Here is a 22,237-nt window from a genome sequence, read left to right as displayed (position 1 = left end):
TTTTGAGAGCTGAATTTTATGTTATCCATTCTTTAGAACTTAGAAGTCAGTTAACGAAGTCAACGAAACGTAGAAGGTGGAAATACTTTCATCGTACTTTCTATAGAATTAACTTCTATAAAGTGAGTAAAATTATTACTTTAATGACTTACGCTAAAGCATGGAATGGTATGTGAAGAATGATCTTCTTGGCAAATCTACCAGCGTGCTTATTTCTTTGGTGTAATCTAATCCATATTGATGTAAGTTCAAAAACACCGTCGTTCCTTTTATAATAAATCATCCGTTTTACAATAAAAGTAGTACTTATTTACAAAACCGTTTTCTGTTAATAAAACAGCGAAAAAATAAATTTCTCGTCCCTCCTAGCCATTATTCATTTTGTTAGAAGCTGGTTGAACATTATTTCTTGCCAGTTTGTAGGTCCTTACTTATGGTTAAGTCTAAATACTTTTAATTAATTTTGAATTACATTTAAGTGTGTTACGATAATGCCAACCCTTGATTACATCACTGCCTATGTGTGAAACTGTGAAGAACTATATATTGGTCAGGCCGTGGCTTGTTAGGTTTTTATTCTGGTTGTTGGTTAAGCAGCCTTGAAATCCTCCATCTTGGATTCGAGCGAGCGTCCCTGACTTAACACCCTTTGCCAGCCAGGTAAGTATTTTTGGTTTAGTAAACTTGTTATAACGTACTTTTCATTGTATTTGATGTACACTTATTTTTTTAAGAAGATGTTTTATTGTATTTGAATAAAGACTAATGTGCCCATTACAGTATAAACCTTACTCTTTTTTTTTGCAGTAGTGTGTTCTAATAATGCCGGTAAGCAGTGCAGGTACTTTTAAAATATTTGTTGGCAATTTAGCTGACACGATTGGGGCTGATGATATTAAGCCACACTTCGAAAAATACGGCAAAGTAATTGAATGCGATGTAGTCAAGAATTACGGATTCGTGGTAAGAAAATTTAATTTTATTGACTTCTTGTTTATTTGTGAATCAGTATTGCCAGATTTTTAAGTTTTCGAATATACTTAGTTCTTTTGTATTTATAAATCTACTTAAATCTGTATCTCACCGGCAATCAGCCATTTCCGATTCAATCAAATTCCTTTAGCTTAAAATCGAAGATAAAAATCTGGTTAGTTGGTGAGTTGAAATTACGTAACAAAATGGCTTCGCATGAGGATTACTTATTGGTTGGAAATACTGTGAAATTTTTACCTCGATAATATTGAAATGTAATTGTAACTATAATAATAAGTTGCAAGAGGTTTCTTATTTCTATCAGAGCTTAGAATTCGCAAATATTAGAACAAATTGTTTCGTTAAACCAGGGGTGGCCAACCCAAATTATCTTACAGGCCACATGGGAAATTCATTATAAGCCTGCGGGCCGCTTATAAACATATATGTACATATATCTGTTAGATTGGATCTACTACGCAAAATTTTTGCGGTGAAAATTCTAAACAAAGTGAGTAATTATTCTTACATGTAAATTTAGATAATTTAATGACAATTATGAGATGGTTGAATAATATGTTAGTGCCCACCTTTAAATATGTATAAAAACAGAAGCAGCGTAGTGAAACAAAAAATATAAGATTTATAGGTTACAAAACACTACACTACAAATCAAAATATTGAACAAAATAAATTTTATAAAATTAGGATGAATTTCGCGGGCCATAAAACTGTTCAAGACTGCGGGTTAGCGACCGTTGGTCGGTAAACTATCTTGAATCCGCCACTTAGCAAGGTCACTTCAATTTCACATTGGTCTTGCTGGATAATGACAAAACTTTGTCAAAGCATTGTTTTAAATGCTACATTTGAGTATAGCCTAGTTTCGATTTTTGTGGTAATATGGGGTCACATCAGACTGTTTGAAGTATGGGAACTGAAACTGATGCTTGGAGTGTTAAAAAAAAAATTGTTTGTACTTCGCATTTTAACGAAATGTTCAGAGTAACTCATTTCTTTTGTCTTATGCATCTCTAGGGGGTACTCCTCACTTTGGAAAACGTTAGAGTACATAATGAAATCCTTTTCAGCACATGGAAAATGAAGAATCTGGCCGTGATGCTATTCAAAACTTAAACGGCTATTTGGTAAATGGACAACCGATGAAAGTAGAAGCAGCTACCAGTCGTAAAGGACCAAATACACCTACGACAAAAATATTTGTTGGAAACCTTGCAGATGGAGTAAAAGCTTCCCAAGTTAGGACTCTCTTTTCTAAATTTGGTACTGTGGTGGAATGTGATATTGTTCGGAACTATGGCTTTGTTGTAAGTTTTTTGCATTTAATTATACTAGTTATAACTTTTTAGTGGACTAAAATAGTGTTGTATTGATATTTTAGCACATAGATTCGAACGATGTAAATGCGTGCATTAAAGAGCTTAATGGTCATATGTTAGAAGGTCAGCCTATGAAAGTGCAAGTTTCAACTAGTAGGGTACGTCAGAGACCAGGAATGGGCGATCCAGAACAATGTTATAGGTAAAATTTTTGATGCAGTTCTATTCTATTTCAGAATATCTTAAAAATTTGTAAGGATGAATGTTTTTCGTTCCAGGTGCGGCAAAGGAGGACACTGGTCTAAGGAATGCCCACGGGCCGGAGGGTAGGTCAAGCTTATAATAATAGATTATTATAATTTCGAGGTGACGTAGGAAACAAAAGGGTTACAGATTGTTAATCGAAAAAATAGTTTTTGATGAGTTATGTATTGCTGCCTGCTCTAGATTTAGTTTGTCAGCTATAAGCCCTTAACATCATATTTGATGTTGGAACTAAGTGATGAAGGTAAATAAAATGTCCGATAAACCTTCAATAAAAGTCAATTGGTTAGTGAATTTCTGCCCTTAAATTTTAATTAGGTTTTATCGACATTAATCAGAGAAGGCCTTTTTTGAAGGCAATTTCTTTTCGTTAAAGGCTTTCTTGGTGTTTCTTCATAGTGCTCTTTATGGGTGAGGTATGTTTGTTTTAACCTTAAAAAGCAATGAAGAAGTGATTTAAGATATATTTCTCTGGCTTTGCCAATAAAACCTCATCTATTAGTTGAATTTTCTTAGAAATATACTAAATTCAGTTTATGGCATCAGGTTGCACACTGCTCACTATATCTTTTTTTTTTCTTTTGCTTATGGCAAAAAACCTTTGTTTCCTAGACGACTTTCTTGTGAATCTCTGGCTTTCCATCGACATGGCACCTCTCTCACTGTCTGACCCAAGCAAAAAAAACCTACTTCTTAAGAGTTTATGATCGCGCAAAATGTAAATGCATGTTCTCATTTTGACGGGATTGTATGGGACCATCAAAACGTTTAGTAATCCACTCATTAGGGGCAGCGACGGTTTTAGTGTAGTAATAATGAACGTGGATTAGAAAGTGGAGCTTCACTACTCCTAATTAGTTTGTCTGAAAAAATGAGTCTGTTTTTAATTATTTTCTCGGAGCTAGTTTTGTTTCAGTTATTTATTTTGCTATTTTCTCGAAAAAGCTTAAACTTTCTTTTTATATGAATAAATTTATGATATATTTAAACTAATTCTTTTTTCATTACATTAATTTTCAGCTGACTCTAGGAAACATTCCTCTAAAGCGACTTACATTAGTATAGTTCTTGTTAATTCTTCTTTAATATTAGTAAGAATAAAATTTGTTGCCAAAAGTTCGTTTGTTGGAATTTGAAAACAGTATTTAGACTTAGTTTTTTGCTATCTTCTCGAGATCTCCATTTAATTCGAATTGCGTAACTGGAAGATTTGTGCAGATAATGCGGAAAGTATCTAATGTATAAGTGTTGCAACCACTCCAGAACAAAAAAACTTCTTACTAGTTCTACATATATTTTGCTTCCGTTTAAGTAAATTAATTTTTAACAAAATATAATAATTTGAGGGAGGGGATTAGCTATTCGGTTAACGTATTGGATTCCCACACGGAGATCCCGGGATAGAATTCAGCTGTTGGCCCTTAGATTTCCTTTTGTTAGGAGCTTCTTTACAGCTCATTATTCAGTGGTGGACAGTGTCGTCTGAAACGAGAGAACGCTATCAAAAATTACTTTACGCGAAAAACTGTTCTCCATTCAGTTACGATTCAATCCTAATCTCCCTGCCAGTGTCCTCTTACTTGGCTTTATACAGACATAAGACATCCTTGGAATCCGCGCATGAAGATTAAAGGCATTGAAGGCAATGATGGAGATTCTACGAAACAATATAAACTTGTAATTGAATTCAATCATTCAGCCTAAAATTCTCCGGACCATCTTTAACACTTCAATTTTAGTTGTAGAATTTGTAGCGTTTATTACGTTCTTATTCCGATCTTTTTTTCTTCATTTATCACATCTCCATATTCCTAATCATCCTCATCTATGTTTAAAAATGCCATAATCCTCTCGATATTCTCTCCTTTGATGAAGAAAGCAATTCATTACTTAGAAAACGGATGGAATATGCCCTCCTCTTATGAAAGTTTGTATTTAGATTTAAGTATAAGCATAGATTTGTGATCACTATGGATAATAATGTCCTTTTTTTGTATTCTTTCGAATATTTTTTTTTAATTTCTGCTATTCTGTGTCTGAAAATGGAAGTTATTTTTCCTTTCTTTACTCTAAAAGTTGTATATGTTTCTTAAAATAATTTGTGCGTGAAGGAAAAAGAGCTCTTCTAAGGACTACTCCTAAAGGGATCCCAGGTTTTTAAATTAAGTTAAATGTGGAAAACGTTTCGAAAAGTGGTATCAAGTTAAAAAAAGAAAAAAAAGAATCGTAAGTTCATGTCTCAATGAAGCACTTTTACGATATCACTACCATATAGAGAACGAGTTTGTGTACAATCCTAGGAAAGTTTGATTTTTTTTACCGGTTCAATTTCGGAGGTCCGATAACAGTGAGACCCAAAACACTTCAGTCTATTAGAAATAATATTACACCTAGCTCGCCCATCAGTTGTTAATCGTGAAAGTAGTTTTCTGAATACATTTTTCGTTTCTACATGGGGAAACACCTAAGCAAAAATAAATGTTATTCTGAACTATTTCTGGAGTGAAATTAACTCCTAATTTGGTAATTGTTCTGTACTTATTGTTAGCAGCGAAATTGCAGTGTTCCGTATTTAATATTACTTTTTGAACTACATTGTTTAGTGAGCTTAATAAGAGTGCTTAATATGTAAATAGTTAAAATGTTAACTGAACATTAGTTTTGCTTGTAGGCGACCAATGGGCCCAGATCGTATGGGCTTCCGAGACAGATTGCTTGGTGGTCCACGAGATCCTTACCCTCCTCCACCTCCTCCTTTCATCAGAGACAGAATGCTTAGTGGCGGCGATCCTTTTGGCAGCAAGTCTAAGGTAGGTACTCTGAAGTATCTCTATTTCTTGATTGTGGTGAACTGAATAAATAGGGAGGATGTTCGGTGATGCAGGACAGCTATTATGACCGATACTACGAGCGCCCGCCAGTCAGAGGTTCCTTTGATGACGACAGAAGATACCCACCACCACCACCACCATTGGGCCGCGATGTTTTGCCACCGCCTCCCCCTTTGAGGGCGCGCGATTTCTTGCCACCTCCACCACCGAGGTCTGCCTTTGATCGCTCACCAGAATATTCCATGAGATCTTCTTCTTTTGGTAGATCATCCGATTATGGCATGTTCAGTCGACGCTCACCTGAGCCTCCATTCAGATCCAGGTATGTATAATGTATTTTCTGTTAGGCGGACGGAATAATATTTTGAAATGCTTCTCACATGAACTGAAGCCATTTCATTGTGTATCAGATTTACGTAATGAACATGAAAAATCATTGTGACTTTTTTTAGAAATCTGATATATGCTCTAGGGCCAGATAATATCGTTGATGTTTATATCGTCGTGCCAATGTTTTCCTTATTTATGATCAGTTTAATATTTTCATTCATCTTCAGAAGTTGATTCATTAGTTTTATTTAGAGTTTTTTACTCGACTTAACGAATTGTCAGCAAGTGTAACGTGTGACAAATAAGTGAATACCGAAATCTCTGTAGTGACAGAACCTCTGATTATAAATGTATATCCAAAACCTGTTGGAAATAAGGAAATCATGCGTGCTATGACGGGGATGAAATCAACAATTGCTGAAATGCTTCAGTCTTCCATTCACCAAGAAGATTCACAGTTGATTATATCATGCTATTCTAAATTATATCTTTCTCATGGTGTCATTTTGTTTCGTTATTCATTTCCGTTTGCTAGAGTTGCAATTTTTTTAAAGCTTTGCTGTTCACCTCTTCATTTTGTTGTTGACTAGGTATTACAAACTAACGTTTATTATTTTTAGCTATTATGTAAAGTTTTGCAAGTAATTGTTGTGTATATTTGTTTGATGCGATAGAAAGTTTGGAGAGATGTAAAGATTAATGTAAACTATGTAATGAACGCAGTAAGATTTAATGCAACTACCTTAATTGATCGCTGGTTTACTTCTGTTCAGAATGGGAGCCCGTGGAGCATCGCCGCGCCGTTTCGCGCCGTACTGAAGAGACCGGTCGGGACTACATCGTTACGGCGGTCACGTGTTCGGTTACTTTGTAGCCTTGGATGTTACTTGTAGCAACATCAATTATATATTCATCTATATATATATATATACATATATAAACATACTATTTTAATATTTATCTTCGACTTTTTTCTAATTGTAAGTTTCAATTAAATTTATTTTATAAATCATAAAATGGATGCATAGTTCGATTTTTTAATTATTTTTTTTTTTCTAGTTTAGAATGCAATTAAACGTTGACAGTTGCTGTTAGGGACAAAAAATACTTATGTCTTTTGCTTGTTCTTAAACATTTCATTGTAAGCAGTTTTGTTATTCTTTCACGACATTACAATAATTTTCATTTAGTCTTCCTTCTGATTACTTTAAAAAGATTTTGTGCTTACTTGAAGTACAGCTTGTGTACATAATAGTAGTTTTAAACATTGATTCAAAAGACATTCTAGTATGTTCGGTCGGCGGTAGTGTTTACGGGCTAGATCCGGTAAATACGAAATACCGTCCTACTATTTAGCAATTTATATATAGTTGCATATATGAACTATATATATATGTATGTATTTGCTGGTATACACATTCACTCACTCACTCTTTCTCTTTCTCACTCTCTCTCTCTCTCACACACACACACACACACACATTATTTCTATATATATATATAATTTATAACCATTCAGTAAATATAAAATTTGAATAATAATTCGGTTACTTAATGTTTGCTTCGTTTATTATTTTCAAGCCATTTATTCCACGTTCGACATGTGTATTCAATTATTTCCGTGCTGAATGTTTTATTACATTTTCTTTTTTCTTTTTTCTTTTTATTTTCTTGCTGCAATGTACAGTGTTATAAAAAAATTTAATTGTTCTGACTTGTTTGTGAATAAATCTTTTTATAATATGCCAAGTGATTCAGTGTGCTTAGAAGAATTTATGTAATACTAGAGTATTAGCTATAGCTAATTATGTTTCAATAAAGCATCTATCTTCATAAAAATTATATAATTATTAGAAATTAATGTTGGACACACATTAATTTGCTTGGCTGTTATATTACAGCACTATTGGATGATAATAAAAATTGCGTTTTATTGTCCAGTCTTAAAAGTTATTCTGATAGGTAATCACTTTGTACTAGTACTATGAAGTTCGATATATAAATATAAGTCTTGAAATTTCATGTATCACTTACATAGGCTATACAAATAATAAGTGCAAACAAAAGCATAGTTTTTGTTTTTAAATCAAGGTTGATTATAAAGTTTTCCATTGCATATATTTTTATTAAATGACATTCCATTGTTTTATATTACTTTTTAAAATAGAATTGAGAAGAAGTCGTTCATCAACATTAGCAATAAAAAATTAAGGTTGTTATTTGTTAGCGTAGACGTATGGATTATTGCTATTGTACAGAAAAGAAGTGACTGTAAAGTTCAAAACAAACTCTTGGATCAATTCGTGAAGCAACTTTTTCCTTTTTCTTTTTTTACTGCCCTTTAAGTAGCTAAAATGCTTGTAATTTGCATTGAACAATTTGTCGGTTCTAAGCTGTACAGCTTTGTCTTATACAATAAAAATATCAATGTACAGTAAAGATGTTTTACTTTGATTCCAGATAGTATAAATAAAGATAAAAGTGAGTGCGTGCCAATTATGTGTGGTCGTTATAATATGTCGTTATTATGAACAATTCACTGCTAGCAGCACCATTTTAAATTGGCTCCTGCTTCAGAGCACTTAATCACAGATGACAGAGAAATCAGTAAACATTTACTAGTTTCAAGATGGCTCAATATTTATCTTTTTAATTGAATCTGTTTCATTCCGCATTTTTTTTTTTTTATTGATGACAAAAACCTTTTTTTCAAGTTTAAGCCACCTTTGCATATTCCTTTGTTTACAATACTTTGTCGTGTGGCTAAGCAGAATAGTGCCAATTCGATAAGTTTTTTATGTTTCTGAGGGGAGAACTAAGCCCCAGGCCTCTAAAATTTCTACTAGGTCAAAAAACAGCCATATTAACTGAATCTAGGACTAAAATTTCTGACCTGCACTTGAGCAATATAAGATTACTAAGATTTGCTGTCCAACAAATCAAACAATAACTTTTTTAGAGCCTTGTCAAAATCAATTTCAAAAAACTCAAGACTACTCAGTAATGTGGCACATCTGTTTGGCGGCATACCTTTTTATCTCATGTTATTTCGTGCAACCTTAACGATCGCACCTTAACGAGATATTCAATTTTCATTTTTCTGTTATGTTGAACAACACATCCCCCTAAAACCGGATAATTTCTATGAAAAATGAAAACAGAAAATCTGTAGGTTCTCTTTCGAGGAATTAGAGAAAGTGAAGTATATTGTTATTTAAAAATTAAATTCATAGTAATGTATAGAATATTATACTTGAACAATGTACATAATAATGAGGAAGTATATTATTTCATTGATGAGTCACTATGTTGTTGACTTCTAAAACTACTTTTTACCATCTGATAAGAATAGTTCCTCTAAAAAAAAGAAAAAGTTATGTGGAGTTAATTACGCAACAATGATGTGAATAGTCACAGGCGGTCGGTGATGCATTAAGAAGTCTCCAAGCGTCATTGACCTTAGAAGATGGCACGTCGCGCTTTGGAATTTTTTTACATTGTTAATCAAATTTGAGTTTTTTTCTTTTAAGATAAACTTTTTTGGTGAACTCAGGAAAAGAACGTTAAGGAATCTCAAGAAGACAACTCATTTCGAAAATTGTCTGCCATTGCTGAAATTTCTCGGTTTTAGAAAAACTTTTCAACTCCTAACACCATCTGGGCAAAATCCCTACATCTTCATTTTGGTATGTGGTAGGCCCAATTTTCTGTGATTTAGAGGAATTAGCTCGAATTTCCTATATTGGCTTTCACCGAGAAGTTTCCACAAAATGCCCCTCTCACTGTCTAATTGCTTTAGAGTGTGGAATAAAATTATCTTAAAACGAAACTTTTCAGAAGCTGCGATTGCCTATTGCGATTTATTACCTAGTTACCCTAGTAGACTGGATCTTGAATCTTGGAGACCAGTCTTCAACCTGAAGAATTTTTTAAATTGCTTTTTTGAGAATTCCCGAAACATATGTACATATATAAATTATATCTTCTCAGATCTCATGTAAATGCAGTTTTTGACGGTCAGCCCTTATACAACTGTCCAGCCGACCAGTTTTAATTTTTGTTTTGAATTTATATGTATTTTTCTAATTATATTTCGAAATAAATTGTATTAACGTTATTTTGAGGTAGCAAGAGAGGGAAGGTAGGATAAATACAGCACAGCAACATTCGCGCTGACAGTTTATTGAAACATAATGAAACGGCCAATTTAAATAAGCGAATCAGACAGTTCATCGTTCAATCGCCTTTCCCAGTTTCCTCTTTTTTTTACAAAGTTGTGTAAATAAATATGTTTACAGTCTTACCATAATATTTATTTCTCAGATCGGGACAATTTTGATAGTTTTTCAATATTGAATGTTAGTCTCGCCTTTGTATGCTATTTGCCTTTAATTAAAAAGGCCATTTAGTGGATAATTTTATGGTAATAATTTTAAGTTAACCTTTGCTAAACGTACTATTTGATTAAAAAGTGATTAATATCCTTTCAACGGATACAGATGAGCCTGATAGGCTCAAAATTTATCCTATAGTTAGAGTTTGTCAAATTTTGCAAATAGCGCATAGCATTTTTGAGGTTTTAAGTAAAAAGTAAAAGTTATTGCTTATTTTTGCATGCAGGCTTAACGTCCAACTAGTAAAATGTTTAAGTCCAACCAGTTAGGTGTCGCGGACAGGGGGCGGTAGCACACATACATAACTATAAACATTTCTAACAAAAAATAGCTATATGCAGGATAATAGGATTAAAAAATAACTGCCAGTTTCAGTCATGATATATTTTTTTTATTCTGAGCTTTCGACCTAGGGACTAGGTCATCTTCTCAGGATTGTGGAACTTACAATGTGTTAATGGTAATTATATTAAAATGAAAATCTATAATGTAACGAAATTTACAAAATTATTTACCTAATTTACAATGTAATATTTTACATCATTAAAAGGTTAGTGTGTCTTCTGCTTGTTAGTTCATGGACTGAGTATGATCGGTCTGTGTTGCCAATTGTCAAGTACTTTGTAGTAAATTGGAGTATATGTTGTTTAAATTGTTCGTGTCAGCTTTAAAATTTAGCCTGTTTGATATGTACATCATTTGTAATATGTATATCATTGTAAATATGTTCCACAACCCTGAAGTCGAGCTACTCCCTAGGACGAAAGCTCGGCATAATAAAAATATATCATGACTGAAACTGGCAGTTATTTTTTAATCCTGTTGAAACTATGAATCAGTCACCAAAAGGAATGAACAATAATAACATGCAGGATTCAAATAATGGGATCTCTCACTTAGAAAGCTACGCTTCATAATCCCTAGACCAAACCCGCCCCTGATTTTCATCAACATATAAGTTTAATTATAATTTATTTAAGAAAAGTACAATTGAGATAGAGATTGGCTTTGTAAAAAGTAAAGTAATCACCTATTTTTTAAGGAGGGCTTAACGTCCAACTACCAATTAGGTGTCATGGACAGGGGCGGAAGCTCATACTTTACTGTAAACAATTTTTTCTAATAAATAAAAAGTAATCATATGCGGGATTTGAATATGGGTTTCCCATTTGCAAAGCCGTGCTCTTGACCTCTATACCAACACCCGCCCCGAGATTGGCTTTGGCTCTGAATATATATATTTTCCAGTTCCACTTGCTTTCTACCTAAAGTGTAATTTATTGGAGGTTTATATTTAGTAAAGAAGAATAACTGTATTTAGAGTATCATCAGGGTTAAAGGAAAATTTATCAGTTAAATAACTTAGTAATAAATGCAGCTACAGTAACTGAAGTGAGAGTGATACTAGATTTGTGTTCGTTCGCAGCAGCTGCAATTTTGTGATATTAAACAGATGTAATGTCGAACGACCTAACTAAATTATGAAAAATTAATCTTCCAAGTTTACCCACTCCTGTGGGAACATTAAACCAGGGCCGAAAAGAAAAATTGTAAAAAAACGAAATGGTAACTTTTTAAACCATCACCAAATTTATTTTTCAAAACTACTTAATTGTGTAATTACATAAATTCATCATGAAATATCCTTAATTTTGTTATCAAATTGTTCTGTATTTAAATTTTAGATCGGGTTTAATTTTTTCTGATCAGAGAATCTGAAATCCTTGTTGGGGAGAAATTTCTAGAAACTTTTTTTCCCACGAATGATATTTAGAATTCTATTTTTATATTTTAAATTGCAATAAACTAATCAACTGTGTGAGTACTAAGTCCTGTTTGGAGCCCCCGTAAATATTTCTGACAATATTTTTTTTAAACTAACTTTTGTTTGGGTCTGTAGAAGTATGTAAAGTGAGGAGCAGATAATGAAAAGTTACATTTGGGTTAAAACATTACAAGTAATTATTTTAACGTTTATATTTAACAGTTCGATGTTTTTAATCAGAAGGTCTCTCCCACTTTTTCCTGTAGTTTGTGATAAGGGCAGGCTGCAAGTAACGTGGGTGTCCCAGTACAGTCAGCTCTGTTGGGCAAAATATTTGTAATTGTTACTTTGATATGTTGTGTTGCAGCTGTTGTTTCTAGTACTTTGCGAACAACCAGCTGGCAGTTAATCTCTGAACCATATTCATGCAGGTACCTGCCATACATTAATGAAATCGAAAGGTGTTCCCAGCCTTACTCAATTACCACTATATTTGTTACTAAATCGGGTCGGGTCTATGAGTGTAGTAATTACAATAATGTTCAAAACAGCCTTGTACATACGATTAGTGTAAGGATTAGTCCAAGGATAGTTGATTTTGTTTCGAACATAACTTTTCTGCATACAATTCACACACAATCGTTAATTTCCTTAATCGAGCAGCTCCTTCAACAAGTGATTGGTTTATGTAATGCAGTAATTCTCAGATTAAGACAATTTTCCTTTTTTATTGGTTACCACTCTCATTTTTTGGGTAAGTTTGGGAATTTAGAGGTTTGCTCTTTTTAAACGCTAATAGCAGATTTTTAGTTTAGCTACTATCTACTCATTATTGTTATTTTTTTTTAAAAAAAGAAAAACCTTAGTGAGAATATCAGTGAAGTTCCATAATTTTAATTATTTTTGAACAAAGTCGGTTAATCATCAGTTTGGATTCAGCGCTTAATAGAGCTAATTGCTTCTTCTATTTGGCGGAAGCAGTGCTGTTCGGGTGCCCTTTTTTACTTGCGCAAGCATATGATTATCAGGTTTGGTAACCGTGCTTGCACCACCGTGAGATGACAGTAGATGTGAATCTACTATTTGCTCCTTATGTCTTTCTAACCGATGTTTCAGCGTTAAACAAGGAACACACATCTAATCATGTTCTCCCTATTGGTTGGGGATTTCATTGAAGAATAATACAAGGCTCCATTTTATTTATTTTGTATAGTTTTTAACACTCTTTTAGACTTCCAACACTCACATACATCATCAATCTTTTCTTCTCATTCAGACCCAGCCATCTTAGATCTTATCTTTCTTTCAAAGTATTGTAAGTTTCACTAGAGGATGGATTTTACAGTAACAAATAGATGAGTTTACATCAATCAACCGATACGCTCTGCATTTGGTACTTTAGTTATATATTTAATTTTTATAATTATTAAGCAAATAATAGTGCCGTACATGACGCCAAAATGGCAATAAAAGAAGTCACTCGGTCCCAGAAGTGGTCTTGCTCTAATTTTCTTTGAAAACCTTTTTCAAACAAAAGACTCAGGGGGCTTCTGCAATTAGTGTTAAAAGTTTAAAGAAAACTGTTTGTTGCTCAAAAGTTTCCAAAAGTTGTGTATATCTATTTAGTAAACTTGTCCGCTCCGCCATTGTTGGCTTATTTTGCTGAAAAACTTCTCGGCCCTAGTGCTTCAAAACCAAATATGAAATTTAAACACTTAACATATCGTAGATATATTAATGATGTACACACTAATTTGTAAAAATTGCTTATAGAGGTACTTTAAAACAGATTGAATATAGCTCAAAATAGATTATCTGAACTATTGCAACTCTTTCGAATGGTTAGAGAAAGTTATTTAAATGTTGTAGGGATAATAAGGTGTTGTTATATATAAGTTGTTGATATTGTAGGGATTGTTAATTTAAATCTATCAGTGTTTTTTGTTGTTTTTCTTGTCTCATGAATTTTCAGTTTCATATTAAATAATAATTTAAAAGGCCTAATACGTCATATGTTAGGCTCAAGTGGTGTAAACAACTTGTGAAGAAAGTGTACATTTTGTTTATAGCTAGTAAATCTCTAGCATTTTTGGAAATGGGCCGGAGGAAGTATTTTGAAAAATATCATTTATTAGAATTTTCTTCTTAACAACTTTTCTTGGTCTGAAAAGTAGAAACTGTTCACCCTAAGAAGGCATTCTACTTCTACGCTGATAAGCTGTTTACTGTTTATTTTGATTTTTAGTTTTCACTAGAAATTTCCAGCGTTTCGATTTTGCCTAATAAGAAAAAATGTGAGTGGAGTCGTGGTCAGCGTTCTCAAAAATGAAAAACGGCAGGAAATTTCAATTAGATATTTGAAATAATTAGGGGATACCATGGGACTCGACAATCAAACCCCGATCCTAGCAGATTTCGGGAAATAGGATGGATGTGTGCCTGCTGCACCCGATCTTGCACCATCGCAAGCATATGTTTCGGCAATCGTACGTCCACCAATAGAAAATACAGGAAGTATGTGTTTGGGTGAAAAGATCCTTTCTTTTCAATGGATAGTTCATTTTCCCCAAAATGGCTTCTAGGCTAGTCTGAAAACTTGAGATTATATTTCTGTGTAATGTAGGGTTTACATAAATAAGGTGGTGAACATTAGTATGGATAAAACATTGCGAGTTTGAAGAATATTAATGAATTCGAACCTTGAGAATACTTGAGAAGTAAGAGGATGTTAGTGTTCACGACAGATTTTTTAAAATATTTCTTCTAGAAATATGAAAATATGGTTCTGGGAGAATTGTGATGTCAATCAGCAGTATCAGTTATTGTGCTGGGAAGTAAATGAATGTTATAAGCACTCAAGTCCTCTTTCCTTTTGTTCAGAAGGAATTGTGACAGAAACTTCTTATCGGACCTTGAAATAAAATATTCCTTCAGGTTCCACTCGACGCGAATAGTAAATTTTTGGTTCTCTGCTACTGAAATGCCCAGAATCCAAAACTATTTTAGATTTTTGCTCAAAGTTTTTATTCTTGTGCTCAGTTTTCTTCAAAAGTTCTTATTTATTACATTTTTTTTTTTTCAGTGTCTTATTTATTTATTTTATATATTGCTTGTTTATTTCAAACTTTTGCTTGAACAAGTTTTACAGTTGTGATAACCAAATTAGGTATTGTGTTCTTTTGCTTTAATTAGGTAATGGGCCCATGGTTTGGCTGGTGTTCAGACTGTTTTAAAAATTGTTGCGACGATAAGAATGCTGAGTCTGATCATCTTTTTGTTACATCTTTTGTACAGCAGCCTGTGAAGACTGTACGGAGAATATCCAGGTTTGTGATAATTTTTTTATAAACTATAAATAACACAGTTTATCGTTTTGTATAATTTTAAATAACTATTTTATATTTCAAGTGTTGGCCAGACTCTAACTAATGAAGACGGTGAAGAAATTGAAATGCCCAGACATTCCAGTATTTTACAGTCATACAATGGAGTACCTATCCCTTGGTCCAGTAATCCTATTACTGTCCAACCAGGTAATTAAGTTCAAATACTAAGTAATGTAAATAATAATAATCGTAATAATATCGACGCCAATTACCTAATAGTCGGTGCGCCTATAAAAAATATAAATAATGATATTAACGGTAATAATGCAGAGAGGTAGGGACAAAGTTATTGGTTAGCGTAGTGATTCCTACGAGGAGATTCCTTATTCGAATCCAGCTGCTGGTTTTTAGATTTTCTCTTTCAGAAGCATCATACAGTTTCCAGTGATGGTCACTGTTATCTTAATTAAAGAACACTGTCAGACATTAACCTGAAAAAAGCTTCGGGCTCCAATAAGATGTTGAACTCGCCTTAAATTTTAAAAAAATACTGCACTAGTCCCCGTGCATTTTCTTTAGCCCTCTCTCCATTTTCGTTGTTATGAAGACGGCTTCTATTCTTACTAAGTCCCAAGTCATCACACCAATCTTCTACACGAGGTAATATTTACGTAATCTTCTTAACAAAACTATTCTCTGGCCGTACAACTCTATAATTTATTGATTCAAACTTTCTGTCTTTGTTAAAAAGCATAATCATATTTCTGCTCTTTTTGTTGGACGAATTTCGGTTTCTGATATATTTTTTTAAAATATCTTCTATGTAATCAATAATCAGTAACCAATTAGATGATAGAAGTTAAATACTTACAGAAATGGGTAAAAATCATACCCAATCCGGATGTTTTTCACCCTTTCGTAATACCCGCTGTATTTATCCCTGAAAGGGGTGGGTGTTGATCTTATGGTTATAAGTGTGGCTTGTAAGTGTAAGAGGTCCAGTTCGAATCACGCGTATAGCTACTTTTTATTTGTTAGAAAAAACATTTTGTTTATAGTAAGGTGTGTGCTTTTGCCCTCAACCACGATACCTGATAGGTAGTTGGAGGTTAAGCACCGCCTGAAAAAATAGGCGATTACAATACTTTTATTTCTAATATAGGTCACGTATCAAATAAAGAACTGTTATCCCTGTTATAAGACCTGTTAAGTAGGGAAACCCCATCAAATCGTTCATGCAGAAAGTGCTTACAAACGCTATTCGCACATATTCTATCGATTGGCAGTACAGGCAGCTGTAAATACAGATGTTTAATTGTTAATGAAATTAAAATTGTATTAAATACTTAATTCTGATCTGAAATATTCTTTTTATTTTTTGTCTCTCTCTCTCTTAAAACTTTTATTTTTTATCTATTTTCTTTATATGTGTAAGCATAACAACTCTGCAGATGGACGTGAGTAAGTCCATGCAATGTCTTAATTCATAGATTAATTGTAATATTTAAATTGTAGCAATTCAATAAAAACACCACTACTACAGCGACTGTGCTAATTGGGATAGCATTGTTTTATATTTTAATTTATTGACTGCCAGAACTCTGAGATTTTTTTTATTTTTATTGACATTCTGAATTTTGTTTTTAATGATTGGTGTTCAGTTTTACGTCTAACAGACTAGTGTCCATATTTTTTGCTTTTGTTTTCTGTAGCACTTTTTTTAAATTTTCTCTTGTAGTTACATTCTGAATTAAACCATTCTGAATACTACAAACTGTGTTCAAAAATCATTATTAAATGTACGTAAGTGAATTAGTTGTGAATTTCTCATTAAATACATTGAAAATGCTAATTAATTTGCTTTGTTGATATAATTGGTCTGTTTAGGAGTGTCCAGGTATGAACTAGAGACTAGATTGAAAACATTGCCAACTATATCCGAGATGCCTAACATATTACCCATACCTAAAGAAACCAGATCTTGGAAATTACCTTTATCTAATGCGAAAAAGAAAGAGTACTCCCTGTCAAGATGTACTGATAAAAGTACTGCAGGAGACATTCCACTCATTCGTTATACAGGTTAGAGTTAGTTTAATTTTAAGATACTTTATGTATCTTAATTGTATAAGATATAAATATTTTTTGATTCAGCAAATACTCAAAACTTGGGTGAAGAAGATGTCTTTTCTCAGAAAGTATGTCTAAAATTGAATCAACATAACTTTAGGGAAGAGAAACAACCACGACTGCACAAAGGTTCGTGCAGCTCATCGCCAAACCTTATCAGCTTGGAACAGGTATGCACTGCACTACTACAGGTATACACTAATGATTCGTTTACGATGAAAAATGTTTTCTCCTTACTAAGTTTTCCAATAAGAGGACTTATTGCTCGTACCATAAGCATAAAATTAACGGTACTACAGACCCAACCACATTTTTAACTTTTGTAACCTCTCCCATATGAAGTTTAAAGAAAGCCAGAGTAATTTTAGAAATAAATCTTGGAAAACTTGAAAATAAGTCCGTTGTATGATTCGGCCAAAATCTTAGTACCAGAAGTGGCAATAGTTCTCCCGAAGCTCAAATACTCCCTCATTTGGGCGTTCTGCCCCATTTTATTGAGTAAGTTGATTTTGTTCATGGTTTACAGGCAGCTGAGAGCCAATCATCAAATTACTCCGCGAGCTCGCTAACAAATGTTTCAATCCACAGTAATCTGGCCAAATCCATGACATGGCTGCATTCGCAAAGTTTGGAGGTAATATTTATATAAATTAGCAATTTATCTGTAATGTTTGTTAGAAATTTAAAAGCTGCCTGGTAATATATTTTAGGATGTAAATGATAAGCAAATGGAGGCAGAGAGACTGGCCAGGCAGTATGGGTTAGATTTGTCCCTTTATAGAAATGCCAGTCTACTTGACTCTTCAGATGTTGTGCAAGTAGATAATCCCTCTGATTTGATGGTAGAAGAGCCTACCGGCTTTGTGGAATTCAGTATTTATTTTAATACTTCACTAAATTTGTAAGTAACATAAGCATTAATTGAATTTAAATTTTTATTTTAGATTTTCTTTATCTTTTATACTTTTAAAAAAAAATTATTGCGACCATGTTCAGTTTTCGTAATTGAGTTTTCACAAAATCCTCGTTTAAGAAGGAAAATTAGGACGATAAATATTAAGAAATAAATTGATGTAAGACACATATTTATACCATATGTTCCGTCGAAGGCGACATAAATTTGAAAATATATCTTGGGGGCTCAAACCTGATTGAAAGAGCAAGAACGATGTCGACTTGTGGATAATAGAAACGCTTTTACAATTAAAATGGAGTAAAATAAAATATCTTGTAAGTTCATTGAAAAACTCTAATTATCCTTCTATATAAACTTTTAATTTCATACCGGGAAGTAATACCTAACAGGCTTGACGAGCGTATCGTAGGTCGAGGGCGTGGACCTGTCCAGTCAAACCCCGATGTTCATCCTGAAGTGAGTATTCTTCTGAAGTATAAATGAAACTCAACAAGAAGAGAATATTTCCTCCAAAAGTGATAGGTCTCTTCACGAACATTATTATAGTTGCAAAAAGAACGTTTTTCATCTTCCATTCTCTATATTACCAGGGCCTATGGTTTACATAAAGAAGTTCCCCATGTAAGAAACCAGCGTAATTCGGGAAAATTCAATTTATCATAAAAAGAGAAGATAACGTATTTCTCTATTTTTACCCCCTAAATGACTATATTAAGGACAATGTTCTTACAATGATTGCTTGGTTAATGGGCTGCTCAAAAGTCCCTAATCAAAAGCTGACTGAGCCTGCTAGGAAGATCTGCAAGGCATCCTTCAAAATTGTGGGAATGTCCTAACCAAAGAAAGGCAATTTTTACCCAAAAAAAAAATTAAAACAAATTTTTCTGTTGATAATTTAAAGAGCTATTTTATTTAGTAAGTTTGTTATCACAGCATTTTATGAATGTATTTAAAGTGAAGAGAGTCTCAAAGGATTCCAGAGCTGTTTCTAATGAAAGTGTATAATTTGGCGTGGAGAAAGGGAAAGTCTTAAGCTAAAGTGGTTTACATCGGACAGACTACGCAAAACACGAGTATTGAGGGTATCTATTCTTTTGCTTTGCTGCCTTTATTCCTTCGTTTTCTTTTCATTTTTTAATATCATCAAACGGCTCTTCAACTCAGTTCCGAGTCTTCTCAATTATTTCTGCCATAATATGTCTTTTATTTGTCATAAGGTCTTAATTTTTCAACATAGCTTGTAGTTTGTACGCTAGCCCTTTAATATATAACATACATACCTATTTTTTGTCTGTTATTTGAATGATCGCAGTTTCTTCTGCATTTGTTGGTAGATCTTTATTTCAAAGTAGATTTAGAATGCATATTTACGACTCTTAAAACCTTCTCAGGTATCTTTTTTTTTTTTTGTATATTTTTGCTTTGAACAGGGTATTAGAGTCTACATTACCTTTAAATTTCGAACCAGAAAGTAATTAGTAATTGATTCACTCAACATTACCATTCAGTAGATCTACGAGTATGACGAATCTTAGTAGGTGAATTAGCATTCTCTGTAAACGAGGGGGATACCAGATCTGTCTAAAGGTTTATGATTAGTCTCTTGCCGAAAATGTACTTCTGTACTTCTTCTTCTACATGCGTTTAACTAACAATACTTCAATAGTTGCGAAAAAATTTTGCGTTTTATTCAGCGATTTTGTGGCATAAGCGCTAAGATTTCCGTTCTCAAGAGCACTCATTGCTCCTTTTCGATTTATGTTTCAGTTTGGTGGATGGTGCAGTTATTAATATTTTCTTTGCCTATTCAAGTGTTGTTTCACATTACTTATCCCAGTAGAAGAGAATACCTTTTTTAGTTATTTTTCTGGGGAATTGGTGATTTTACTCAACCTGACTACTTTTATCTATTTATGTATGTAATTATGCGTAGAAAGTAGCCTTTACACATCTTATTTCCATTTTGGTGATGACAGTGAAGTATGCTTACCCTTTCCCGATTTTACATCCAACTTTTAATTCAGAAAATTATGTTTAGAATCACAAACAGATGGATTTATATTTCTACTCAGTTGTTAGAGAGAAACCATTTAATCTTGCCTTAAAGCTGGGATTTTCGAAAACTGTTATGGTCTGTTACAATGCACTTTTTTACAGCATATTATTGATAACATTATTTTTTTTATATGTATATTTTCGTGGGGGAAATTTAAATCGTTAAACCTCGTTCTGGATAAGTCTTTGATACCTGTTTATTTTATTGTACAAGTTTATTGAAATTAAGCGTTTGTCTGAACAATTTTCATTCTGTTTTAGGTTGTCCATATTTGTGAGTAAAGTAGGCGGCCTTAGTGGCTCAGGTTGCAATAAACTGCCGTATTCTGTTTTACTTAAGGTGTGCGCCTTTTCAAACAAAAACATTGTGAAAACCAGTAAGAAAACTGTCCCGTCTCTGAATCCTGTAATTAATCAGAGCTTTACGTTTATCTTAAAAGATAGAAAGAATAAAATCGTAAGGTTGTTGTTTTTTTTTTTTTTTTTTTAAAGATATTTTTTATTAATGAATGCATCATATTAATAGCTTTTTGAGTTTTAAGGATGTCTGTATATAACTCCGATTTTCTTGGGAAATTCGATGCCATCGGCCATTCACTAGTTTCTCTTCAAGAATTTGAATGCAATAAAAATTATCGCATGAAATTATACAAGCGAACATTGGTATTCAGTTGACTATTTAGTAAACATTTTGATTTAACAGTAAATATTTAAGTTATGTATGACGTTTTTTATTTAGGTAGACGCTTGTACCGGAATGATGCAACTAGCTTGTCACAATGTTGGCGATAGGTTCTATATCAAGATTAACAAAGTGCTCAGTTTATTACCAAAATACAGTAAGTTCAGTATTACTATATATATATACATATAAAAGTTTAGAGAGAAGTTTGAATCGTCTGTTCAGTTTATTGGGAGAGAGGTGACAGTTGATTGAAGAGATCCTTTTTTTGACCAGTAAAGCTAATATGTACTGTGGTACTGGGTTCGATTCCCGGTCTTAGGCCTTGGATTTTATTTAATGAATAATAAAAGAAATTTACAGTAAAGTATATTTGCTAGTCGCCTCCGTCCACGACAACTAATTGGTAATAGGACGTTAAGCCCCGCCTGAAAAAATAGGCAATTACTTTACCCCTTCTTTTTTTTTAAAATATTAGTTGATTTTAATGTTAAATTGTTACTGAACTTAATATAAAAATTAAAATTAAAAACATCGTGCCCATCCTAGTTCTGAGAGAAGTAAATATAATTTTTTTTAAGTTTACATTGATATCTGCGGCTAGCTTGCATTCAGCTCGTTTTTTGACGAATGTTGATTGTAAACCAAACCTTGATTACAGTGTGCATTTGATTTTTAGGAAATCATAAAGTCTATGTAAAAATCTCTTACTACAGTTTGTCAAGGAAGAGTAAAGAGAAGATATCGCCAATGGTTATCAATACTGGCAATACTGACATAGAATTCAACTACGAGGCTAATTTTAGAATTGATCTAAGTGGGCAAAAGCATAATTATTTTGTAATTACCTTGAAAACTCGTGCTTCACATACAGTATTTAAAAATGATGAAAGTATTGGACGTATATTTATTGGACCTTGTTTTTATTCAGCAGATGGCACCTTTACACCATGGGGTCGTATCATTTTAAATAGTGAACATTTGTATAATACTTTTAAAATGTATATATAATTTTTTAAAATAATTATTTCATCTTGTTTAAATACCTAATGTAAAATGAAAATAGTAAAAAAAAAATGCACCCTTTAACTTTGTGTTTAGCTGTTTGTAAAAAACCTAACCAGCTCCTGCAATATCCTTCCCCTGAATTAAAAGGTGTGTTTTAAATTCACTTTCTGTTATAATGAAGTTGCTGTGCTTACAGTGTTGTAACCTGCCTTACTCATACCTAC

General features: G+C 33.0%; 1 protein-coding gene across 4 annotated transcripts; it reads left to right on the top strand.

Annotated features, from left to right (window-relative positions):
- Positions 1-501: 501 nt before the first annotated feature.
- LOC141451885 (RNA-binding protein lark-like) lies at positions 502-22,094 on the top strand. 4 transcript variants are annotated; one of them, XM_074123659.1, is made up of 15 exons: positions 2,064-2,300; positions 2,375-2,514; positions 2,591-2,638; positions 5,248-5,386; positions 5,461-5,729; positions 15,089-15,222; positions 15,305-15,429; positions 17,110-17,304; positions 17,377-17,522; positions 17,879-17,986; positions 18,063-18,253; positions 20,585-20,785; positions 20,866-20,986; positions 21,063-21,162; positions 21,685-22,094. In XM_074123659.1, the coding sequence occupies exons 6-15, from the start codon at positions 15,092-15,094 to the stop codon at positions 22,014-22,016; spliced, it is 1,650 nt and encodes a 549-aa protein (XP_073979760.1). In that variant the 5' UTR covers positions 2,064-2,300; positions 2,375-2,514; positions 2,591-2,638; positions 5,248-5,386; positions 5,461-5,729; positions 15,089-15,091; the 3' UTR covers positions 22,017-22,094. The 4 variants fall into 4 exon arrangements, with proteins under 4 accessions (XP_073979762.1, XP_073979760.1, XP_073979761.1 ...); XM_074123660.1 differs by lacking the exons at positions 2,064-2,300; positions 2,375-2,514; positions 2,591-2,638; positions 5,248-5,386; positions 5,461-5,729 and adding an exon at positions 12,172-12,327 and having other exon boundaries at positions 21,722-21,931; XM_074123658.1 differs by lacking the exons at positions 2,064-2,300; positions 2,375-2,514; positions 2,591-2,638; positions 5,248-5,386; positions 5,461-5,729 and adding an exon at positions 12,173-12,327.
- The last annotated feature ends 143 nt before the right edge of the window (positions 22,095-22,237 follow it).

Source organism: Rhodnius prolixus, unplaced genomic scaffold (genome assembly GCF_049639745.1).
Source record: "Rhodnius prolixus isolate KJV_2025 unplaced genomic scaffold, Rpr scaffold_14, whole genome shotgun sequence".
Lineage (NCBI taxonomy): Eukaryota > Metazoa > Arthropoda > Insecta > Hemiptera > Reduviidae > Rhodnius > Rhodnius prolixus.
The sequence above is the reverse complement of the archived record's forward strand: the minus strand, read 5'-3'. Positions and strand labels throughout refer to the sequence as shown.

Coding starts and splice junctions, on each gene's coding strand:
- LOC141451885 (XM_074123658.1), top strand. Junction 15,223..15,304: donor ACTGTACGGAGAATATCCAG/GTTTGTGATAAT, acceptor TTATATTTCAAG/TGTTGGCCAGACTCTAACTA. Junction 20,987..21,062: donor AATTATACAAGCGAACATTG/GTATTCAGTTGA, acceptor TTTTTTATTTAG/GTAGACGCTTGTACCGGAAT.